This window comes from Corylus avellana, chromosome 1 (genome assembly GCF_965113065.1).
Source record: "Corylus avellana chromosome 1, dhCorAvel1.hap1.2, whole genome shotgun sequence".
Lineage (NCBI taxonomy): Eukaryota > Viridiplantae > Streptophyta > Magnoliopsida > Fagales > Betulaceae > Corylus > Corylus avellana.
Window position 1 is genome coordinate 23985771 of NC_142490.1, and position 24292 is coordinate 24010062.

Below are 24292 nucleotides of genomic sequence, written 5' to 3' on the forward strand. Positions count from 1 at the left end.
TCTTTGAGCCAAAATCATCCAAATTTACTTCATTTTCTTCCAAAAGCCAACAAAAGTATGAAAAACACAAAAATGAATTAAAATGACCTAATTAACTAAAACCAAAGGATTAAAACATGCAAATTAAGGGCTGAAAATATGAATATTTTAGCACTTAACAATATACTCCCAACAAAACCCTAGACTTGACACACTTAAAATCACGTTTTGAGGCGTAAAACTTACTGGGTGTCCAGACAAGTTAATGGGCCATCTGGACAGGGCCTTATGGAGCAGAAACAGAGTTTTCAAAACTGCTATCCAAACAGGGGGAGGGCCTATTTGGACAGGGCATGCAGAGGGTGAAAATCAGGAATCATCAGCAATTTGAAAATTTCGTCCGTCCTTGATTAATAGCTTCGATCGATAAGTGTTTGTGGTTCGATTGAGCTGAAATTTTACAGGGACGTTCATAACACATGAATCTACATTATGAATGGTTGAGATTTGATTCTGAACATTTTATACCAGTGTTTGAGCCTATGGATAGTAGCCTCTGCATTTTGGAACCAAATTAAGCCAACACAAATACTAACAATATTCATTAACATTAAATTGAAACCAAATAAAAAAAATAAAAAAATCAAACCTGATTGCATTACTCCTCATATCAATCACTAATGCCTTCGTGCTTGATTCTTGTATGCTCGTCTTTGGCGATTTTCTATTCTAATATATAGTTGGGGCAACATCTTGAAAAAAATATCATCAACATGTTGGTAGTAGCATATCCTCCATCTCTTCCAAAACATAAGAGGCCCAATAACAATCCCAAAGCCAAAAACAAATCCCAATTCAGCACTTAAGAATTTCCATTCAATTGCATTACCAGAATTCAAATGAGTTTCTTTAGATGTTGGAGGTGACGATCCCGACTCTCCAGGTGTGCATTTTTCTTTCAACGGAAAGCCACATAATCCTATGTTCCCTTCAAAGGAAGTTTCTGAAAATGTAGGAAATTGCTTGATCTGTGGAATCTTTCCCACCAATCGATTGAACGAAAGGTTGAGAACTGACAAGAAAATAAGACCATTTGCAAGTTGAACATGGATCTCACCAGTAAGCTCATTGCTTGACAAGTCTAATGACTCAAGATAAGTCAAATTTCCTAAAGATTTTGGGATTTGGCCTGTGAAAGCATTATGAGACAAGTTGAGTATAATTAGCGATTTGAGTTCTCCTAGTTCTTCAGGTATTGGCCCGTCAAAATTGTTGCATGAAAAATCAAGGGAAATGAAAATAGTTAAGATCTTCACTAGCTCCATCTGTAGACTTTTCATGGTAACAGATACCACATCTAGATAATAAATATGCCATGAATTATCTTCAATTCGGAGGTGATTGAGCTGAGAGGCCTCATTTTTATCATCCATTATTGCCTTCCAATCAAAAAAGTATTTTATTGGAAGCTTACCAGTGAAATTGTTTGCAGCAAGATCTACAATTTGAAGCATCGGCCAAGAGGCATTAGGCCCTGAACAATCAATGGGCCCGTAAAATTTATTAGATCGCAAAATAAAGACCTGCAACGTGGATATGTTGTTCAAGTAACATGGGAAGGCATCCTCAATGTGGTTGTTCCCAAGTTCTAAAACTTCCAAAGATGTGCATTTGGCCAGAGATTTCGGTAGCCTTCCTTGAAGTTGGTTTCCGTTGAGATTTAAACTTTGTAAGCTACAATTGCTTGGAAACATGTTAGAAATTGCGCCAATGAGATTGTTTCTCCTTAAATTCAGCACCCCTAGAGTCTTACTCATCTCAATTAAGCATTGGGGAACCGTGCCATTCAAGAAATTATCAGACAAATCTAGAGCAAAAAGTTGTGTAGCATTGCATATTGATCCAGGGATACTCCCATAGAATGTATTGTGTGAAAGAGACAAGAAGTTAACAACAGATAGGGAGTCACCAATGCTAGCTGGTATCATATAGCTGAAATTATTCAACGAGAAATCCAAGTATTTAGCATGTTTTGGGAAAACTGAGAGTTGCCCTTGGAGCATGTTGGAACGAAGGTCTAGAAATGTCATAGAAGACAAGTTGAGTAAAGGCAAATCTCGAGTCTCCAGATAGTTATGAGAAAGATTCAATGACTGAAGTCTAGGAAGCTTCCAGATCCAATTGGGTATCTCTCCGTGGATCTGGTTGTCTGAAAGGTCTAGATTTAATAATCTGGATTGATTTATCAAGAAGTGATCCGGAAATGTTTTCAACTTGCAAGAAGCCAATCTTAAAACGACAATTTGGGAAAAGGAGGATGAATTAGTTCCATTGTATTCAATCACTAAGCTGTTGTGGGAAAGATCGAGATAAAAAAGATTTCTTAAGGTCCGAATAACATTAAGCTGCAAGGAGCCATTAAAGTTGTTGAAAGAAAGATCGAGTACCTTAAGACCTCGTAGTTGAAAGACAGACATAGGTATTGGCCCTTCCAAATTGTTGCGCCCCAAATTAAGGGTGTCTAATAGGTAAGAAGAAATAGTTGAAAATTCAGTGAGTTGACCAAAAAATCGGTTGTTGAAAAGTTGTAATTTCCGTAATGATGGAATGGAATACAAAGAAAGTGGAATACTCCCATTCAATGAATTGTAACTCAAGTCAAGAATCTCCAAATTCAGAAGTTCTTTCCACCAAGTGGAAGTAATCTCACCTGTTAAATTGTTTTTGGAAAGGCTTATTGTGGTCAAGTTCTTGACCATACTGAATGATGGAATTGATCCGCCGAAATTATTGTTTGACATGTCCAAATAAAGCAATCGAGTGAGGCTTGCCATTGACTTTGGGATTGATCCATTGAAATTGCAACCAGAAAGATTTATTACGGACAACATTTTCAGGTTAGCAATAGAATTTGGCAATGTCCCTGAAAAGTTTGTCTTACTAAGCACCAACGTTCGAAGAGATCCATTCGAAGAAAATTCGGGCAACGAACCCTGAAGTAGTTTATTACCTGATAAGTCAAGCATCTGTAGTGTTGGAATCTGGAAAATCTTTCTTGGAAATTTTCCTGTCAAATTAGCATAAGCGAAATCCAAGGACATCAAATTTTTGAAATTTGCAAAAATTTCTGGAACTGGAGCAGAAAAATTGTTATAATCCAAATGAATAATTGAGAGAGACTGAAGATTCAATATTGAGGAATCAAGAGGCCCTGAAAGGAGACAATTTGACAAGCTCAACACTGTAAGCTTTGGTACTGAAGATGATAAGGCCGGGCCCCACTCATACCCTTGCGCTGATATCTTTACACCATCAAGATAAAGTTCCATAAGGTTCGAAAGATTCTGAACCAACATATTTAGATTTGGATTCTCAAGTTGAAGTGCATGACTGTCAATGATTAAGTCATCGATAGATAAATCAAGACTAACCAACCTTGTCAAGCGTGAAATTGCAATTGGAATCTGTCCTGCAAAACCAGCATTGGATAGGTTTAAATAAATCAAGTTCGTCAACTTGTCAAACTCCGATGGAATTTCAGAATTCTCAAAGTTGTTATAAGCCAGACTCAGATTCTGGAGATACTCAAGCCTGAAGAGGCTGCTTGAATTGTCAAGTCCACTTGAGATGGATTCGTGGGTCAGATTGAGATAGATAACACGTCCGTCACTGCAAGTTACGCCTTCCCATGAACAACAATCGACACTTGGATTCCAGTGCACCAGTTTTGTGGATGAAGCACTGTCAAATACGAGGCTATGCTTCAATTGGAGCAACAAGGATTGCTGATTGCCAAGACATTTGCCAGACACCTCAGAGATACAGAAGCTGATGGAAAGTAGGCATATGGGCATCAAGAAATGCCATGAAAAGAGTAGAATTCTCATTGGATGCTGTAAAAAAAGACACCCACACAGTAATGAGTTGAAGAGTTAATTAATGAAATGACTGATGGGTTCAAGAGATCGAGTAAGACCGAAGAGTACATTACGTTTTGGGCTTGTAGCTGATGCATGTGTTGGCTGATAGATCGAATAGCACTCCGATTTGGCAGCTGAAAGTGTAGAAAAAGAGGCCGCAAAGGCTTAATTTTTGCTTCAACCGGAACGAACAATGATGACAGTTGATCTACGTGTCAATGAGTGCACATAAACTGGAATGCTAGCTACATATTATATAGCCGAAACACTAATCACTGAATCGGCAATACCGTTGGGTTTACGCCTTACGTACGGTTTGCTGGACTTCTCAAAAGGCCAGTACTCTGTAGTCATTAATGGCTGCAGCGTAGAAAATGAGATATGTTTGACCGTTGGGTTTACGTTTGCTTGACTTTTACTTTTGCTTGTATCATTCACATTTCACATTTGTTTACGTATATTTTAAGTAAAACGTTAATCAAAATTCACTTTATTTAATTTAGTTATTGAGTTTTAAAAGATACCATACATTCGATTATTTATCTTTTTCATTTATATCATTAACTTTTTTTTTAATAAGGATTGTATTTTTTCTAACATCCTATTTTTTGATTTTTGGGAAAAAAGAGACATGGAGAGAGAAATAGTAAGAGAAAATGTTGGGAAAAGATATGCGAAAGAGAAATAGTAGGAGAAAATTTTGGAAAAATAGAGATGTGGAGAGAGAAATAGTGTATTAATGAAATGAATGTGTGTACACTGTACACTACATGTAGCAGTGCACCGTTCACAAATGTAACAAAAATATATTTTACATTTGATATACATAATCCGATGTAGAGAACGATTTTTTTAGTGTCTTACTTACCTATTTTTGTAATTGTGAGCGTTCTAATTGGATTCTGCCCCTTCCTCTCTCTATTTATTGCTTAGAAGAAAAAAAAGTTATGGTCCTAAAACAACATAGCCTGCATTAACTTAATTAGAGTTGGACTATTATTTTGTCTTGCTCAATAGACCTAAACAACGTACATTTAACATGTACATACGTGCATGGCTTCAACCTACATTTAACTTGTTGGGAAAGAAAGCCCACGAGGCTTCAGCGTTGGGTTTACGCCTCTCCAAGTCAAACTCCTCCGTCTTCTTTGCATATACCATTAACATATTATTACTTTAATAACTTTAAAGTAATAAGGATCTATCTACTATAAATAATTAAGTTAATAAGCACAATGTAGTCTTAGGGGCCAATATTCAAAGTGGTATGGTAGACATAGATGTTTAACACTTGAAGTCAATATCTCGGATTAGGATTCCCTAAAATTACAGAATTTAGGCTTTTTAGGCATTTGAAATATGTCACCTATTAAAAATGTGGCATGTTATCAAAGCAACTAAAAAGAAATTGTTTCTCAAAAGTGCTTTTCTTCATTTTTACGAGATATTTCTTCTCCAGTTCTTCATAAAATTAAAACACAGTTTTTTGCTCTTAAAAATGGCATAAATTTCATAATTTGATAATCTCAGTCTAATGATGGTTTTTGCGTGACATTAAATATCTTTACAACAAAAATCATACTCAACTAATTATTAATGGATACCCAACAATTTCGTAGAAAATGAGGCTAATTCCGCGTTTGGTTTACGGTATACATGACTTTTCAAAACGCTATGGACGCGTTTTTGGTCAGAAACCTCTGGTTCTAGATCGATGATCGGTAGTTGCGTCATTTCCACGAAAACAAATACAAGAGTGGTTTGCTTGAACTTGAAAGTCTTCCAATTAAGTTTCCATGCAGACCTAGACGCATTGAACGCATTTTATTTTGAAAAGCTTTTTGGTCTTTAAAAATTATAAATATCTTTATTTGACTAAATAGCTTTTTTCTACTGTTAATTACCTCCGGCTTCATCCAAAAATATAAGTATATAACAAATATAGAGATAACTTCGCTTAGAACTCTTGAACTATCACGTGTTTTAAAAGTTTTTTCATCTCCTAAACTTTCAATTTGATACAATTGACCCCCTTTGTCAATCTTTTTTGTTAAACCCTAACAGAAATCACTAAAAAGACCAAATTACCCTTAAATTTACATTTTTTTTTTAAAAAAAATTTCAATTTGAAATTAAGGGTAAATTATGAATTTTAAAAAAGTTTCAGGGATATAAATGTCATTTTATCATTTTTAACGTCCAAAAATTGACGGGAAGGGGTAGATTGTAACAAATTGAAAGTTCGGGGAGGAGGGGGCCTAGGTCTTTTCAAATTGTGTGGTAATTTAGGAGTCTTTTATGAAGTTTCTTCTCAAATAAATTAATGATTGGCTTTTCAAGTGCCTGATCGGCAACTGTGGGTTTGGGGCTTTGGAGTGCGGCAGGGTTGGGTACCAGCCACCCGTCACGTTAGCAAAGTTCTCACTAAACAGCTTCAAAGGGTTGGACTTCTACGACGTGAGCGTGGTCAACGGGTTCAACCTCCCAATCCTCGTTGTGCCTGAAGGTATGAGCTAAGGAACATGTGGCACTACTGGGATGGAACATGATCATCTCTAGTTCATTTGAATTGAAGAATATCTAGTTAGTTATATATGATGGATAATTTTGTATTTTCACTTTTGAGAGGACAAAAATACTCTTCCAATATAGGTAACTGAATATTCTCCAGTTAATTTAAACTGGAGATGATCCTAATTCTACTGGGATTGGGTGCTTTATGGACCTGAACGACGCGTGCCCCAAAGTTCCTTTGTTTCCATGAGCTTTAGAGTTTACCTTTTTCTAAATATTCTTTCTTAAAGGATTTTTCTACATTTTTTATTTGCATTTAATATATTTTTTTATACTTAATATTGTTTTTATACTTGTGCTTTTCGATTTATTTCCTTAATAAGCTAAACTCAATCTTCATGGAATCATGTATGTGTGTGTATATATATATATATATATATATATAATTTGAAAGTTAACTTAGGTTTCTCTTGGCCTCCCCCTCATCCATGTATGTATTTATAATTATACAAATGAGATTGACATTGTTTGAAACATTATTGTTAATTCAATTAGTGTATGCAAAATATTTGATATTAAAAAAGTTTGTTCTTACATTAACTATTCATGATTAATGATTTCATGTGCACAATTTGTTTCCTATAGTTTTAGCAGCTACTCTACAAATAGGAGGCATTTTATAAAGATGAATAGGTTTTGTCTTTGCAATTTTATTTTTTTTCCAATTTAGAAGTAGAACCTAATTAGGACCTATTGTTCCGCCAACCTATGATACCATGTGTTGCCCGGATATTGTTTTATTTAATTCTATTTTAAACCTATTTTTTTTTGCCATTATGTTTTTTATCTTTTACTTTTTTAGGGGGAGAAATTAAGCTGACACGCATTTAACAAAGACACCACCAAACAACTATTTGTGACATGTGACCTTCACAAATTATCATTTCATTGCAATCTATGATCTAATGGATGATTAAATGCGCACAATGAATTGAAAGTTTGAAGAGGTACAGTGCCACGAAATGAAAATTTGAGGGTGTATTTGCAAATGGTTGTATAGGTCAATTTAGACACTTGAAGTCCAATGATGTAGCACAAATTTATATCGTCATGGGTATATTGATCAGTGAAAAGTTCTCACAAACTAATGCCACCAAACCAAGGTCGGTTTCACTTCGTCTTGGTTTCAGTCAGGAAATTTGAACCAGACAGGGCTGTTGGCACTGGATTTACCAGGGTCTGAAATCATATTATAGGCCCTTAGAAAAATGAAAGGGACAAAAAAATAATGATAAAAAAAGAAGACAGCATACTGGATTGGAAACACTTTTTAAATTTGGGCTTATTTGGTTTCCCTTTGGTTGTCAAACCTGCAGTCACACCCATGGTTGGCAGAGTCGGAAAGAGAACAACTCTGCAGGCTGATGGACTCCCAGAAGCTTTCCTTAGAAGCATGCACCCATGCTGCACAGAATGAGAGGCTTCCTCTTGGAATAGTTGTTCAAGTTCTCTTCTTTGAGCAGCTTCAGCTCAGGAAATCCATTGCAGGCTGCTTTCTGGTTTCAGATAATCTTGATGGATCAAGACAGTTAAGTAGTGGGATTGCTGCCTCTAATGAAGGAGGAGGAGGAGGAGGAGGAGGCTGGGCCACCGCCGTGAGGGAGAATCAGGTTTTCACATCATCGATCTTAACCAAATATGATATAGACATGGATGGAAGAAAGTGTAATGTGTTTCTTGTAATTGAAGCAAGGCTCTCTCTCTCTCTCTCTCTGTGTACTATTTTACCTTTCTTGAAGGGCTTGATGGATAAGAGTTTGCTACTGAGTTGCTTCACATACTTCTGGTGTGTGTTGTGATTTGGTTGAGTAAACTGACCATGCAAAATAATATGTTTATGAGTCTTAATTTACTTCATAAACATACTTATTCGCCCGAATGCGTTTAAACTTTGTTTCTAAATCATATGTTTATGAATTTTAGTTTACTGCATTTTTAGATTTTTTTTTTCCTATTTAATGTGGGGAGGGGGGGAAAAGGGGGATTATAAATAAAAAACAAACATGACAGAGCTTTTTTAAGAATAGTCGGAAATTGGTCAAAGAAATGATTTGGCCTATCAAACGACCTAATACCAGTGATGAAGGCGGTTAAAGATGGCAACATTCCATAAACGGCACAAAACCTATAAGGATTATCAGTTCTATTTAGTTGTGGAGTCGATTGTATGCTGCCGTTCTTCTCTAACCTTGAGTAAAGGCTATCACTCCCCCCACCCTGACTTCTGGTCAGCCATGTAATACGAACATTGTTTTTTGGAAGTTAAGAAAATTCAACAAGGTTTCCCTCTTCCATATATAAAACTTCGAAGTTGAGTAATATTATCAATTTTGAATAAATTGGATGCATCCAACAATAAATTTGTCTTAATAATGTATTCATATTGAGTGCATAAGTAGGACAGGATATTCATTTCCGACTGGGTGAATAGAGCTTTATAATTATGAGTTTCATCTATTTACCTATGAACTTTCTTACCATAAAACTGGACATTGAGGAAGAACTTTAGTTGTACCTTTTGACACAAAATGGAGTACCATTAGATTCGAATTATTGCATGGGGAATGAAATTGGAAATATAACACCTAATGGGAGTAAAATGCATGTCCTAACGTATTATGAGAAATTGAAGATAAAAAATGTAGGACAACCTTCCACTGCTGGGGGTAGCTGGAATGACAATCCTCCGGTAGTGGGTGGTTGCTCCCTTGTAACACTCTTGAAATTAATTAATTGGGAAATAACTCGATTGTCTCCCTAAACTCTTTTACCAAGTAACTAAGTTCAAATATATCCTCTACTCATCAAAAAGAGATTAATAAGTGTAGCACCCCACCCCATTGACATACAATATTGTCCGCTTTTGGTTCCCCCGAATCAGACTTCCTAGGAGGTCATCCATCCTGGTACTACTTTTGCATAAGCTTGCTTAATTACAGAGTTCTGATGAGATCATGACCATCATGACTTTAAAACATGTTGTTGATATAAAGCGTGTAAGTATACATATAAGCACATATCCATTTTCATACCCAGGCGATGTGAGACGCCACACTAAGCAGCATAAGTATATGACTTCTCTTTTATTATTATAATCATAGCATTTACTAAGAGTCACATATTAACTAAAATCACTACATTATACTTATCATTGCTAAAAAGAATATCTATGCTAAACCTTAATACACAAGTACATCTCAAAACACTAAATTTGGAACATCACCCAAAAGTACTAATTACCATGAGCAGCCTGCAAAATTCTACAATAAGTCCTCAAAAAGACTAAATCAATATTGTTATGTCAAATGTCTGCATCTGCCTCGAGATCCTTATTACCAAAAACCTAGTTGGCTTCTCTGTAAAAAAATTTTGTGTTTTCCAGTCAGTTTTCCTCCAGAGTGAGTGTGAGAGAGTGTCTTGGAGGAGGAGTCTTCTTGGTCTTTTGTGGTTTAAAGGAGGTAACTTTCCTAGCCCAACTCATGTTATTAGTTGTTGTTTTACTATTTGGTTTGTTTTCGTAGCATATCTTGTAGATTTTAAGCCTTTAGGTGGTTTTTGTTGGCTTTAACACTAGCTTAATAATGAATTAGTGGATTGATAATGTTGGACGCATCTTTTTTGCATGAGTGCATTATTGTGGTTTAGGACTTTGTTTTGGATCATGTTAATACCTTAGGACCTACCGAGAGAAGGTTTTGTTGGTTTTTGGTTCAAAATGAGTTTCTGCCGATCACCGAACGTTCAACTCTCATCTAGATGAATGTTTGATGTTGTGACCAAATGTTCAACCTCTTCTGTTGGAACGTTCGATGGTCAGACAGTAAGCCTATTCTAAGCATATTAGAATTTAGAGCTTGTTTTAGCTCGGGTTTAGAACTAATTGTGGGTCATTTCTTAGATTTTGAGGTTGTAGAGCCTCATGAGGTCTTGGTAGAGGAAGCCTATGACTCAAGTGAGTAAAACTCACTCAGATACTTGTTATTATTTTCTTCCCGCATAACATGGTTATTTTATATATCAAACGTGTATGTTTACAACTCACATAAAATGTATCAAATGCATTTTACCTCTCAAAAGTTTTACCTCATTTTCAATTTAGCCTCAAATGTTTAAAAATTGGCATTGTACCATAACAAAGTATCTAAAATTTGCAATGTGAGCTATCCATCAATAATTTCCATTCTCTTTTAGGAAAATTATTAAAAATAACTAACTGTCTCTATATTTTTGACCAAAAAAAAAAAAAAAAAAAAAAAGGAAAAAACTTGAGGGCAGCTGTAGCCACCCCTTTGGGGGGTGGCCAATTTAGCTAGATTGGGTGGTCATTTGGGGTGGCCGATCCAAAGGGTTTGGAGTATTTTTGGCCACCCCCATTTTGGCCTCTTGGTAGGCCTTCCCCATAGGCTGTGGGGGCAATCCGACCAGACCCATGGCCAAAGGGGGTGGCTACGACCACCCCTAAATTGTTTTTTTTTTGTTTTTTTTGTTTTTAAGTTAATTAGGGTTATTTTTGGAATTCTGCCCAAAAAATAAGGGACAAATTTAGGAAGTTCAGACAAAAAAATGCACGTGAGCAAATTTTTTTCAAATTAGACAAAAATGGCTAACAGATGGGCCATATTATGAATTTTTGATACTTTGTTGGGGTATATTGCCAATTTTGAAACATTGGAGGCTAAATGAAAAATGAGGAGAATTTTTTTTTTTTTTTTTTTGGGGGGGGGGAGGGGGGTAAAGTGCATTTTTGTAACGCCCCGATATTTGAGCTAGCAAAATCGTAAGCGAAAACTCTCGTTTCCACGTGACGTTATTATATCAAAGATACAATCTTACATCGGAATTTTTTTTTTATTATTTTTTTTTAACTTTTTTATAATTCTATAACTTAGGAATAACTTGCACAACATACATGAGCTGACTGAAATACCTCGAGGTAATATATTATTTGTTAGGTTTTAATTTGGCCTTAGTCAATGATATTTCGTGTAATTCTTGTGTTTAAAACTTTGGGGAATAGCACTTAGGCTTTTAGGGATTTTGGAAGAGCTTTCTGTTTTCCCATCACGAACCTTGTTAGAACGGGACATGTAACAGGACTGAGCTAAGAACCCACTGTTTCCTCGTTAGAAGTTCCGTTAGGACGAGACATGTAACGGGAAGTTACTATTTCATCGTCAGGAATTGCATCAGGACGGGACATGTAACGGGATTATGGTTGAAGCTACTGTTTTCTCGTCAGGAGTTGTGACAAGACGAGGATGTAATGGGGTTGAACTTGAAGCTATTGTTTCCTCGTCAGGACGGGACATGTAATGAGACCAATGTTGGACTCCCTGTTTTCTCATCAGATGGTGCGTTAGGACGGGACATGTGACGAAGATATATGACATTTGTTCTTACCGTCATAACGGAACTGCTTTCCCATTAAGACGTGAATTTCTCAGATATGTTATTTTGTTCATCCCGTCTTAACGAGAAATATGTCCCGTTAGGAAGTGAAGAGTAAAATGTTTGTCTATAAAATTATTTTATTGTCACTTTTCATTGTAGACTTTTTGGGAAGATTTTTCTCTGTACAGTCTCAAAGTTTTCTCTTCGGGTGCTGTGTCTCAGGAGTGTTTGTTCAAAAGAGGACGTGACAGAGATGCGGGCTGTCCTTTGCTCTTGACTTAGCGTGTTGCCTTTTTCAAACTCCAAATAAGGAGTGCATTTTTAAAAATACACAAATTTAAAGGCCTAACTGTAATTTTACCAAACGCTTAATTATATTTTTAAAAATCTTATTTTCATTAGTTGTGATTTAAAAACGCTATTTTTTTAAATCGCACATTTAAAATTGAACTGTAATTTGCTATAGTTGTCAACACTATAAACTTGAACTCTGGTTTAGCAGCTCAGAATACTTCTAGACTGATCATGAGCTTCATTGGCATCAGATCCTTACAAAATTGATAGGAAAACTTTTAGATAAATTATACGAATTCCTTTAATTTAATCAGTGAGCCAACCAACCATTCCTACAACATTAGTGTTAGGTTTTATGTTGAACAATTTGGTGTAATTCTAATTTGGTTAGTTTTTAACTTGATATTGATACATGACATAACTCATAAATATATGTTGTGGCAGTAACATCATCAGAGCACCAACAAAGTGTAAAAAACCATCATCTCTATGATTTATGAAGAACCACACAACTCATGATGAAATTAAAAAAATACAATACATACATACCACTAATTGAGATACAAATTAAAGTAGTATCCGTATCCCAATGAACATTTTATGTAACCATTAGAATTACACATTTGATGAGCGTAGAGTAATATTACAAATCTTACACCAAAAGTCGACTACTAATCATATCATATACATATATAAGCTGAATCACTCTCAAAAATGCCTTAATATTGCGACATGTGACGTGAACCCTTTTTATTTTAATGCTAAACCAGTTTTTTAAGACATAATTTGTGAACCGGTTTTTTAAGAGTGAACCGGTTTTTACTTGAAAAATCGGTTCATTAAATTAGCGTAATTAATGGTATTTAATTATATTTGAAGAGTTTTCCACATATAAATTATTCAATAAATTAAGTATTACTTATGTCAAAATCAAATATGGAAACAAATAATACAAATCAAATTATATATTATTATGTTTAATCACTTTAATATGTATATAACATAATATTATATGTTATAGTTGAATTAGATGAACTAAATGATAGGAGGTAGAAACAAAATAAAAAAAAAAATTCTATTGCATTATTTTTGTTTTTTTTTAATATATAATTGTATAGGTTGTCGGATTTTTACTCAACATAATGATTAGGTATTTATTTTTGATTTCATTAGCAAAAATAATCTTTATTAATAATATATATATACACACACATATGATTAGCATCTTATGAGTAATTATATATTCGATGTCCAAACCAAAGTGTAAAATCACAACGGTCATCTTGAGGCTTATTTTGCTTAGTGTCCACTAGTTTATAAAATTGTTAATTGTTCGATATAACATGCTTCTTATTTAATATTTTCTCGAGACCTTTTCGCCTATGAGATTTTTTGTTTATTTGTATGATTTACCTGGATTTTCAGATATTTTTTTAAAGTACTTTTTATGCTTTTTTTTTTTTTCAAAAATTTATTTGATTATTATACAAAAAAGGAACTTCGAAACACCTAAGAGATAATTAAGGTTGAATATAATGTGGGATGCTTATTTGATTGCATTGTTGATTGAAAGATTTTTTTATTATTTTGCTAGTACTTTTTTTAAGGCTCATAATTATATGGGTTTTATAATTTGTATGAAATTTAATAAGTATAACATTAATAATATAAATGATTCTTACTAACTTTCTATTAATGCTTTGATAATCACAATCCAAGTTTTCTTTTCGCTATTTTTTTTCTTATTTTTCATTTTAAACTATACATATGGGAACAATGATTTTAACATGTTTTAATTTATATGAATTAAACTAATTAAAGTTAAAGGCCTTATGATATATAGTAAAATTTTATGGGACTTATACATTTATACAATGTTCTGTGTATGATTGTGTGTCATTATGTTGAGTAATATATTGGTGTATAACCTTTAGTATGTCTTTTTATTTAAAAGAGCGTGATAGTTTTTTTTATTTTTTTATTTTTTATTTTTACAACCTATAATGAAAAGTTCGATAGAGATGTGTTTAAATTTTGAAATTAAACTATAACAAAGAATCTCGCGCATATTCTTTTTATAACCCAAGTAAATTTTTGAATGTTCATAATTTGAGTTTTATTTGTGTTAAAATCTAATAAGTATTACATCAACAATATTAGAGATTTTTTATAATTTTATATTAATATTTTGATTAAGCAAAATTCAAGTTTTCCTCTGGCAATTATGAAAAGTAAATTTCATAATACTTAAAAAAAGTACGATTATAATATTTTTAAATTTTATAATTAAATTGTAATGGGTTATAAGCTAGTATATAATAGTAACCAAGGCAAGTACTGTGACACCATGAGTTAGTTTGGCTTTCGCATCCCATCAGCCTCTTATAAGTCACCTGGAAATCCACAATCAAAAAGTCATTAACATTAATTCACATCCAATTTCATGGATATATATATATATATATATATATATATATATATATATATATTCATTAATGTTATATTGAAAGAAAAAAGGAAGAAGAAAGAAATCAAACATGATTGCATTACTCCTCATGTCAATTACTAATGCCTTCGTGCTTCATTCTTGTGAGCTCGTCTTTGACGATTTTCTATTCTAATATATAGCTAGGCGAACATTTTAAAAAAAATGTCATCTACATGGTTATAGTAGCATATCCTCCAACTCTTTGATTAGAAAATATATATATATATATATTCTCCACCTCTTCCAAAGCATAAGAGGCCCAATAACAATCCTAAAGTCGAAAACAAATCCCAATTAAGCACATAAGAATTTTCAATCAATTGCATTACCAGAATTCAAATGAGTTTCTTTACATGTTGGAGGTGATGATCCCGACTCTCCACATATGCATGCATTTTTCTTTCAACGGAAAGCCACATAATCCTATGTTCCCTTCGTAAGAAGTTTATGAAAATGTAGCAAATTAATTGCTTGATTTGTGGAATCTTTCCCACCAATCGATTGAACGAAACGTTGAGAACTGATAGGAAAATAAGGCCATTTGGAAATTGAACAGGGATCTCACCAGTAAGCTCATTTCTTGACAAGTCTAATGACTCAAGATAAGTCAAATTTGCTAATGATTTTGTGAGTTGGCCTGTGAAAGCATTATGAGACAATTTGAGTTCTCCTACTTCTTTAGGTATTGGCCAATCAAAATTATTCCATGAAAAGTCAAGGGAAATGAAGATAGTTAAGATCTTCATCAGCTCCATTTGTAGACTTTTCATGGTAACAAATACCACATCTTGGTAATAAATATGCCATGAAATCGGAGGTGATTGAGCTGAGATTTGCCCTTATTTTTATCACCATTATTGCCTTATGTTGAGACAGTTATCAACCCTGGTAGCAACTGGATTCCAAAGTCTGCTAAGAACGAAGAAGGATCAGTAGTGACAGACCGCGAAAAGGGGGGTGTGGTGGTTGTACCACCTTCGATGCCTGAGTGAAAGTTTGATTATGACAAGAGTAATAAAGAAATAGTGAATAATAATAACTGAGAATAATAAGAGTAAGAGATGAGTACGTATCTGTACCATAGGTGGGTCCTCCTTTTATAGAGGCTGTAAGTAGGTGAACTCTAGTGGGACTCTCACTTGACTCCCATGATTCGTGGGAGTGGTTGAAACTGTAGATCATCCTTTAAGATAATATGATAGATTCAAGTGGATAGGATATTATATATTTAGACTTCTTTTGGGAGATATTCAGTGGGTTATTCTCTGATTTGGGTTGTAACTCCCAAATTGAGTTGTTTGGAGAGTGATCATACCCCCTTGATTATAGGGATACGTGATTCTGCATGCCACCTGTTGAGATATGGTGCATAACTGCACGCTTAATTGTGGGTTTGATATGATTGAGTGATTGTGTTTGGACTTCATGAGCTTTGGGCTTTAGGGTCTTGATATCCTAGCGAGCCATAGGCCTTTTGGTTTGGGCTTTAGGATATATTTTGTATCAACACCTTCCAATCAAAAAAGTATTTATTGGAAGCTTACCAGTGAAATTGTTTGCAGCTAGATCTGCAATTTGAAGCATCAACCAAGAGGCATTAGGCCCTAAACAATCAATAGACCCGTAAAATTTATTAGATCGCAAAACAAAGACTTGCAATGTGGATATGTTGTTCAAGTAACATGGGAAGGTATCCTCAATGTGGTTGTTCTCAACTTCTAAAACTTCCAAGGGTTAATAACTTTTTTGTTACCTGAGTTTTCACTTTTTTATTTTTTTCCCCCTGAGTTTTAAAACATGACAAATCTAGTACCTAACCTATGGGGAAAAGACAAAATCAATACCTCCGTTAGTTCCGTCAGTCCTACTTAACGGGTTTAGTAGGAAAATCAACAAGGAAAGCTTGGAACTAGTCTCTGAAATTACCCGAAAGAACTTGGACATGTAATAGCGTCTGAAATAAAAATAAATTCTTGTCAACTCGGCAACACATTCTTTCCCTTGTTTTCTAGGCACCCAAACAGAGGTAGCTCGTTTTTTTTTTTTTTTTTTTTTTTAATTTTTTAATTTTTAATTATTTTTACTTTTTAGGATTCCAAGCTTTCCTTGTTGATTTTCCTACTAAACCCGTTAAGTAGGACATACGGAACTAATGGAGGTATTGATTTTGTCTTTTCCCCATAGGTTGGGTACTAGATTTGTCATGTTTTAAAACTTAGAGGGAAAAAAATAAAAAAGTGAAAACTCAGGTACCGAAAAAGTTATTAACCCAACTTCCAAAGATGTGCATTTGGCTAGAGATTTCGGTAGCCTTCCTTCAAGTTGGTTTCTGTTGAGATTTAAACTTTGTAAGCTACAATTGCTTGGAAACGTGATAGAAATTGTGCTAGTGAAGTTGTTTCTCCTTAGATTCATCACCCCTAGAGTCTTACTCATCTCAATTTAGCATTGGGGAACCGTGCCACTCAAGAAGTTATTAGACAAATCTAGAGTAAAAAGTTGTGTAGTATTGCATATTGATCCAGGGATACTCCCATAGAATGTATTGTGTGAAAGAGAGAAGAAGTTAACAACAGATAGGGAGTCACCAATACTAGCTGGTATCATAGAGCTGGAATTATTCAACAAGAAATCCAAGTATTTAGCATGTTTCGGGAAAAGTGAGAGTTACCCTTCAATCAGGTTGGAGCGAAGGTCTAGAAATGTCACAAAAGACATGTTGAGTAAAGGCAAATCTCGAGTCGAGAAAGATTCAATGAGTGAAGTCTAGGAAACTTCCAGACCCAATTGGGTATCTCTCCAAGGATCTGGTTGTCTGACAGGTCTAGATTTAATACTCTAGATTGATTTATCAAGAAGTGATTAGGAAATGTTTTCAACTTGCTAGAAGCCAATCTTAAAATGACAATTTGGGAAAATGAGGATAATGAAGAATTAGTTCCATTGTATTCAATCTCTTATATATTGTTTTTTTTTTTTTTTTTTTTCAACATGTTCGCACAAGAGGGGGGGAGGGGAATTCGAACTTGTGACTTCAAGCCCCGAAAGGTTCTGAATCAACATATTTAGATTTAGATTCTCAAGTTGAAGCGCATGAGTGTCAAAGATTAAGTCATCGACAGATAAATCAAGACTAACCAACCTTGTCAAGCGTGAAATTGCAATTGGAATCTGTCCTGCAAAACCGACATTGGATAGGTTTAAACAAATCAAGTTCGTCAACTTGTCAAACTCCGATGGAATTTCAGAATTCTTAAAGTTGTTATAAGCCAGACTCAGATTCTGGAGATATTCAAGCCTGAAGAGGCTGCTTGAATTGTCAAGTCCACTTGAGATGGATTCGTGGGTCAGGTTGAGATAGATAACACGTCCGTCACTGCAAGTTACGCCTTCCCATGAACAACAATCGACACTTGGATTCCAGTGCACCAGTTTTGTGGATGAAGCACTGTCAAATACGAGGCTATGCTTCAATTGGAGCAACAAGGATTGCTAATTGCCAAGACATTTGCCAGACACCTTAGAGATACAGAAGCTGATGGAAAGTAGGCGTATGGGCATCAAGAAATGCCATGAAAATAGTAGAATTCTCATTGGATGTTGTAAAAAAAGACACCCACACAATAATGAGTTGAAGAGTTAATTAATGAAATGGCTGATACTGTAGTAGGTTTGATTGATATGAGAGAAAAAAGTAAGAATGTACGGTTTGCTGGTCTTCTCAAAAAGCTAGTACTCTGTAGTCAGTAATGGCTGCAGCGTAGAATATGAGATATGTTTGACCATTGGGTTTATGGTTTGCTTGACTTTTACTTTTGCTTGTAGCATTTACATTTGTTTATGTATATTTTACGTAAAACGGTTAATCAAAACTCACTTTATTTAATTTAGTTAATGAGTTTTAAAAAACACTAAACATCTGATTATCTTTTTTTTTTTTATATCATTTAAATTTTTTTTTTAGTAAAGATTGTATTTTTTTCTAACATCCTATATATTTTTCAATTTTTGGGAAAAAAGGGACATGGAGAGAGAAATAGTAGGAGAAAATGTTGAAAAAAAAGATGTGAAAGAGAAGTAGTAGGAGAAAATTTTGGAAAAAGAGAGATGTGGAGAGAAATAGTATATTAATGAGATGAATGTGTGCACATGCAGTGTACACTACATGTAGCGGTGCACAGTTCACAAATACAACAAAAATGTATTTTACATTTGATATGCATAATCCGATCTAGAGATCAAGTTTTTTAGTGTCTTACTTATCTATTTTTGTAATTGTGAGTGGTCTAATTGGATTCTGCCCCTTCCTCTCTCTATTTGTTGCTTAGAAGAAGAAAAAAGTTGTCGTCCTAAAACAACATAGCCTGCATTAACTTAGTTAGAGTGGGACTATTATTTTGTCTTCAACCTACATTTAACATGTACATACGTGCATGGCTTTAACCTACATTTAACATGTTGGGAAAGAAAGCCCACGAGGCTTCAGCGTTGGGTCTAAGCCTCTCCAAGTCAAACTCCTCCGTCTTCTTTGCATATATCATTAACATATTATTTCTTTAATAACTTCAAAGTAATAAGGATTTATGTACAATAAATAATAAAGTTAATGAGCACAATGTATTCTTAAGGGCTATTCAGAGTCGTAGCCATAGATGTTTAACACTTGAAGTAAATGTCTCGGATCAGGATTCCCTAAAATTATAGAATTTAGGCCTTTTTAAGTATTGAAATACTTGGAAAATGTCACCAATTAAAAATGTGACATGTTATCAAAGCAACTAAAAAGAAATTGTTTCTCAAAAGTGTTTTTCTTCATTTTTACGGAGATATTTCTTCTTCATAAAATTAAAACATAGTTTTTGGCTCTTAAAAAATGGCATAAATTTCATAATTTGATAATCTCAGCCTAATAATGGTTTTTGCGTGACATTAAAAGTCTTCCAAAAGCCTTGTTGCAGAATCAGAAGAAATGAACCTCATAAATTTCTTTACAACAAAAATCATACTCAACTAATTATTAATGGATACCCAACAATTTCGTAGAAAATGAGGCTAATTCCGCGTTTGGTTTACGGTATACATGACTTTTCAAAACGCTATGGACGCGTTTTTGGTCAGAAACCTCTGGTTCTAGATCGATGATCGGTAGTTGCGTCATTTCCACGAAAACAAATACAAGAGTGGTTTGCTTGAACTTGAAAGTCTTCCAATTAAGTTTCCATGCAGAACTAGAAGCATATATTGAACGCATTTTATTTTGAAAAGCTTTTTGGTCTTTAAAAATTATAAATATCTTTATTTGACTAAATAGCTTTTTTCTACGGTTAATTTACCTCCAGCTTCATCCAAAAATATAAGTATATAACAAATATAGTGATAATTTCACTTAAAACTCTTGAACTACCACGTGTTCTAAAAAGTCTTAATTTCATCTCCTAAACTTTCAACTTAATACAATTGACCCCCCTCTGTGAAATTTTTTCGTTCAACCCTAACGGAAATCAATAAAAAGACCAAATTACCCTTCAATTTAAGTTTTTTTTTTTTTTTTTAATTTGAAATTAAGGGTAAATTATGAATTTTATAAAAGTTTTAGAGGTATAAATGTCATTTCATCATTTTTAACGTCCAAAAACTGACGAGGAGGGATAGATTGCATCAAATTGAAAGTTCGGGGTGGAGGGGGTGAAATTCAGAGGTTTTAAAATTTGTGAGGTCTTTTCAAATTGTGTGGTAATTTAGGGATCTTTTATGAAGTTTCTTCTCAAATAAATTAATGATTGTCTGACCCACTGTGGCCGAGAGTCTAGTAGCAATTTCAAGTGCCTGATCGCACAACAAAAAACTAATTTTTTGCTGACTTACATTTTCTGACGTGTCAGGTGGTCTGACACGTCAGAAAATCCTTTTGATGGGTCTCAGGCGTTAAAATTATGGGTGTCAGAAACGAAAAATTTTTGACGTGTTAAATTTAACACGTCAGAATTTTCTGACGTGTCAGATGTAACACGTCAGAATTTTTTGACGTATCAAAATTGGCACGTCAGAAAATTTTTCTGACACGTCAGTAAATGTTTTTAATTGAAAAAAAAAATTAACACGTCAGGAAATTCAAAATTATTAAAAAAAATAATTTTTCTTTTTTTAAATTTTTTATGGATTTCTTTTTTCAATTAAAATATTTTTTTAATTCTGGAATACAATCGTACATTTCTTCTCCTCCAGCTCTCTCCCTGATCTCTTCCTTCCTCCATTTTCACTCTCTCTCTCTTCTTTCCTCCATTTTCAAAAACCCAAACCCAAAATCTTCAAAAAATTAAAAACTCAAATAAAAAAATAAACCTTATCCTTCTTCGATCTTCTTCTCTTCAAATCAAAAATCCCTCAAATCAAATCAAAATAAACCAAATCAGAGCTTCTTCAAATAAAAAATCTCTCTTCTTTGTTTTTTTTTTCTTCTGCTTCTCTTCTGATCTTCTCCTTTTTTTTTTTTTTTTTTTTTTTTTTTTTTTTTTTTTTTCTTCTGCTTCTCTTATGATCTTTTCCCCATTTTTACCTTTTGTTTTTCTTTTTCTTGATCTGTTTTTCTTTTTCTTGATCTGCTTTTCTTCTAGCTCTGCTGCTGTGCAAAGAGATTGAGAGAGAAGAGGGAGATTCAGGGAGATTGAGAGAGGGAAAGAAGATTTGGAATTAAATAAGAAAAGTAGATTTGGGGAAACAATAAATAATAAAAAAAGGGAAAAAGAGGGAAAATTAAGTTGAATGTCCTGCTATTTTTTTTTTCCTGACGTGCTAATTTTAGCACGTCAGAAATTTCTGACGTGCTAAAACTTAGCACGTCAGAAATTTCTGACGTTCTAGTTTTAGCATGTCAAAAATTTCTAACGTGCTAGTTTTGACACGTCAGAAAATTCTGACGTGCCAAATTAGCACGGCAGAAACATATAATATATATTTATATTTTATATATATAAACCTGATATGAAAAAAAAAAAAAGAAAAAAAAAATACTGACGTGCTAAATTAGCACGTCATATATATATATATATATATATATATATATATATAGATAAAATAGAAGGCATGTGTGATGGGCCTGCTGGCCTTCCCAAGGCACATTCCTGATGTGCCACGTAGGCATGTCAAGAATTTATATATATATATATATATATATATATATATATATATATATAAATAAAAAGATAAAAGAAATTCTGACGTGCCAAAGATGGCACGTCAGAATTTGTATTAACTAATTTTTTGTTTTTTTGGCAATTTCAAACTAAATAATAAGGTGATGGTGAAAATTATTAACAAGAGTAAATACGATGAATGGAGATATTAATTCACTCAATAAGTAAGATGTGGTTAACCCACACTGATCTAATACTAAATAAAAATTTATTAACGTGCATGGTTCAAACCTAAAGGATATATAACATTTTTCTCGTTCGTTTGGAATCTGATTAAAATAATTAAATTAACATTATTCATATTGAAGTTTTGACATATATATATATATATAGGAAAATATCAAATTGTCATCGTGCCGGTATTATATATAACTGTTTGTTGTACACTAAAACAGCTTTGTAAAATGGTCCGATTGATTGATAAGAAAAGAAGAAGAAGAAGACGAGGAAGAAAGAATTCTTGAAGAAGAAAACCTAGTAGATGCAATGACAATTTCATTTCATCTTTCTTTGTTTTATTGGCAAATAAATAGTGTTTTTTGTGCAAAAAAAAAAAAAGACATAGAGTAGAAAACAGATTTTAATTTTTTTAATTTCTATACTAAGCGAATGGAGAATAAAATTCAAAGAAATCCGGATCGGAAGGCCAAGAGCAACAATAGAGTTATCTAATAAAAATTTGGAAAGATTTTGAGTCTCATTTTCATTTAAAATCCTTACTAATAAAAAACAAAAGTTAGATGAAATATATATAATATAAAATAAAAATGATATAAAACAAGAAAACAAAAAAAAAACAAAAAAATATTGAAAAGAAATTCTGATGTGCCACATATGGCACGTCAGAATTTCTTTTATCTTTTTATTTTATTTTATTTTATTTATATATATATATATATATATATATATATATATATGTCAAAACTTCAATATGACTAATGTTACTTTAATTATTTTAATGAGATTCCAAATTAAAGCACGTTAATTTAATGCGGAAAATGTTATATATCCTTTAGGTTTGAACCATGCACGTTAAAATGTTATATATCCTTTTGATTTTGCTATATATATATGCTATCCCAATTAAAGCATGCGCGCTTTCTTGTTATGCATGGCTAACAATCACTAATTGTCTTGTATTTTTGAATGTTGAAATGGGGTTATAAAGGGGAAGTAAAGTGTTTGTTTTGTAGAAAACTATCATTGAATGTTGGGATCATATTATATATTATTTATAAATATAATATAAATAAACCATATAGATACATTATATTTATTGGCGTGTCTAACTTTGACACATCAGTAAATATTAAATTATTAAGTTATTTAATTAAAAAGTTTTAAAATTAAATTGAATTCAAATTTACTGATGTGTCAAATATTGACACGTCAGTAAATCTTGACGTGTTATATTCAACACGTCAGTAAATGTTGACGTGCCACTTTTGGCATGTCAAAAAAAAATTTGTTGACATGCCAATTTTCGCACGTCAACATTTACTGATGTGGCAAAAAATGGATACTGTTTGCCACGTCAAAAGATTGCCCTTTTTTTGTAGTGTCGGCAACTGTGGGTTTGGGGCTTTGGATTGCGGCAGGGTTGGGTACCAGCCACCCGTCACATTAGCAAAGTTCTCGCTAAACAGCTTCAAAGGTTTGGACTTCTACGCGGTGAGCGTGGTCGACGGGTTCAACCTCCCAATGCTCGTTGTGCCCGAAGGTATGAACTAAGGAACATGTGGCACTACTGGGATGGAACATGATCATCTCTAGTTCATTTCAATTGGAGAATATCTAGTTAGTTATATGTGATGAGTAATTCTGTATTTTCACTTTTTAAGAAGACAAAAATATTCTTCCAATATAGGTAACTGAATATTCTCCAGTTAATTTAAATTAGAGAGAATCCTAATTCTACTGGGATTGGGTGCTTTGTAGACCTGAATGACACGTGCCCCAGAGTTCCTTGCTTTCCATGAGCTTTAGAGTTTACCTTTTTCTAAATATTCTTTCTTAAAAGATTTTTCTCCATTTCTTATTTGTATTTAATATATTTTTTTATATTGAATATTGTTTTTATTTTTATACTTGTGTTTTTCGATTTATTTCCTTAATAAGCTAAACTCAATCTTCATGGAATCATGTATATATATATATATATATATATAATTTGAAAGTTAACGCAGGTTTCTCTTGGGCCTCCACCTCATCTATGTATGTATTTATAATTATTCAAATGAGATTGACATTGTTTGAAACATTATTGTTAATTCAATTAGTGTATGCAAATATTTGATATTAAAAAAGTTTGTTCTCACATTAACTATTCATGATTATACACTACAAGAATTTAGGTCTTTAGGGGCGACTTGAAGTGGACGCTAAAAGTCCTAAAGTGGACTCTGTTGTGGACCCTAAAGGTGTGGACGCTAATCGTCCAACCCTAATGATCA

At 33.5% G+C, this 24292-nt stretch overlaps 1 protein-coding gene and 1 pseudogene across 4 annotated transcripts; both read right to left on the bottom strand.

Moving 5' to 3' along the window:
• Window positions 1-656: 656 nt before the first annotated feature.
• LOC132169509 (receptor-like protein 49) lies at window positions 657-8124 on the bottom strand. Of its 4 annotated transcripts, XM_088511082.1 has the most exons (3): window positions 3435-3866; window positions 2389-2684; window positions 657-2328 (listed from the first exon to the last, which is right to left on the bottom strand). In XM_088511082.1, exons 1-3 carry the CDS (start codon window positions 3864-3866, stop codon window positions 657-659), a joined length of 2400 nt encoding a protein of 799 aa, XP_088367208.1. The 4 variants fall into 4 exon arrangements, with proteins under 4 accessions (XP_088367208.1, XP_088367197.1, XP_088367207.1 ...); XM_088511071.1 differs by adding an exon at window positions 8107-8124 and having other exon boundaries at window positions 657-3872; XM_088511081.1 differs by having other exon boundaries at window positions 657-2906; window positions 3381-3866.
• A 6423-nt stretch (window positions 8125-14547) lies between these two features.
• On the bottom strand, window positions 14548-19804 carry LOC148588146 (receptor like protein 28-like; annotated as a pseudogene).
• Window positions 19805-24292: the final 4488 nt, after the last annotated feature.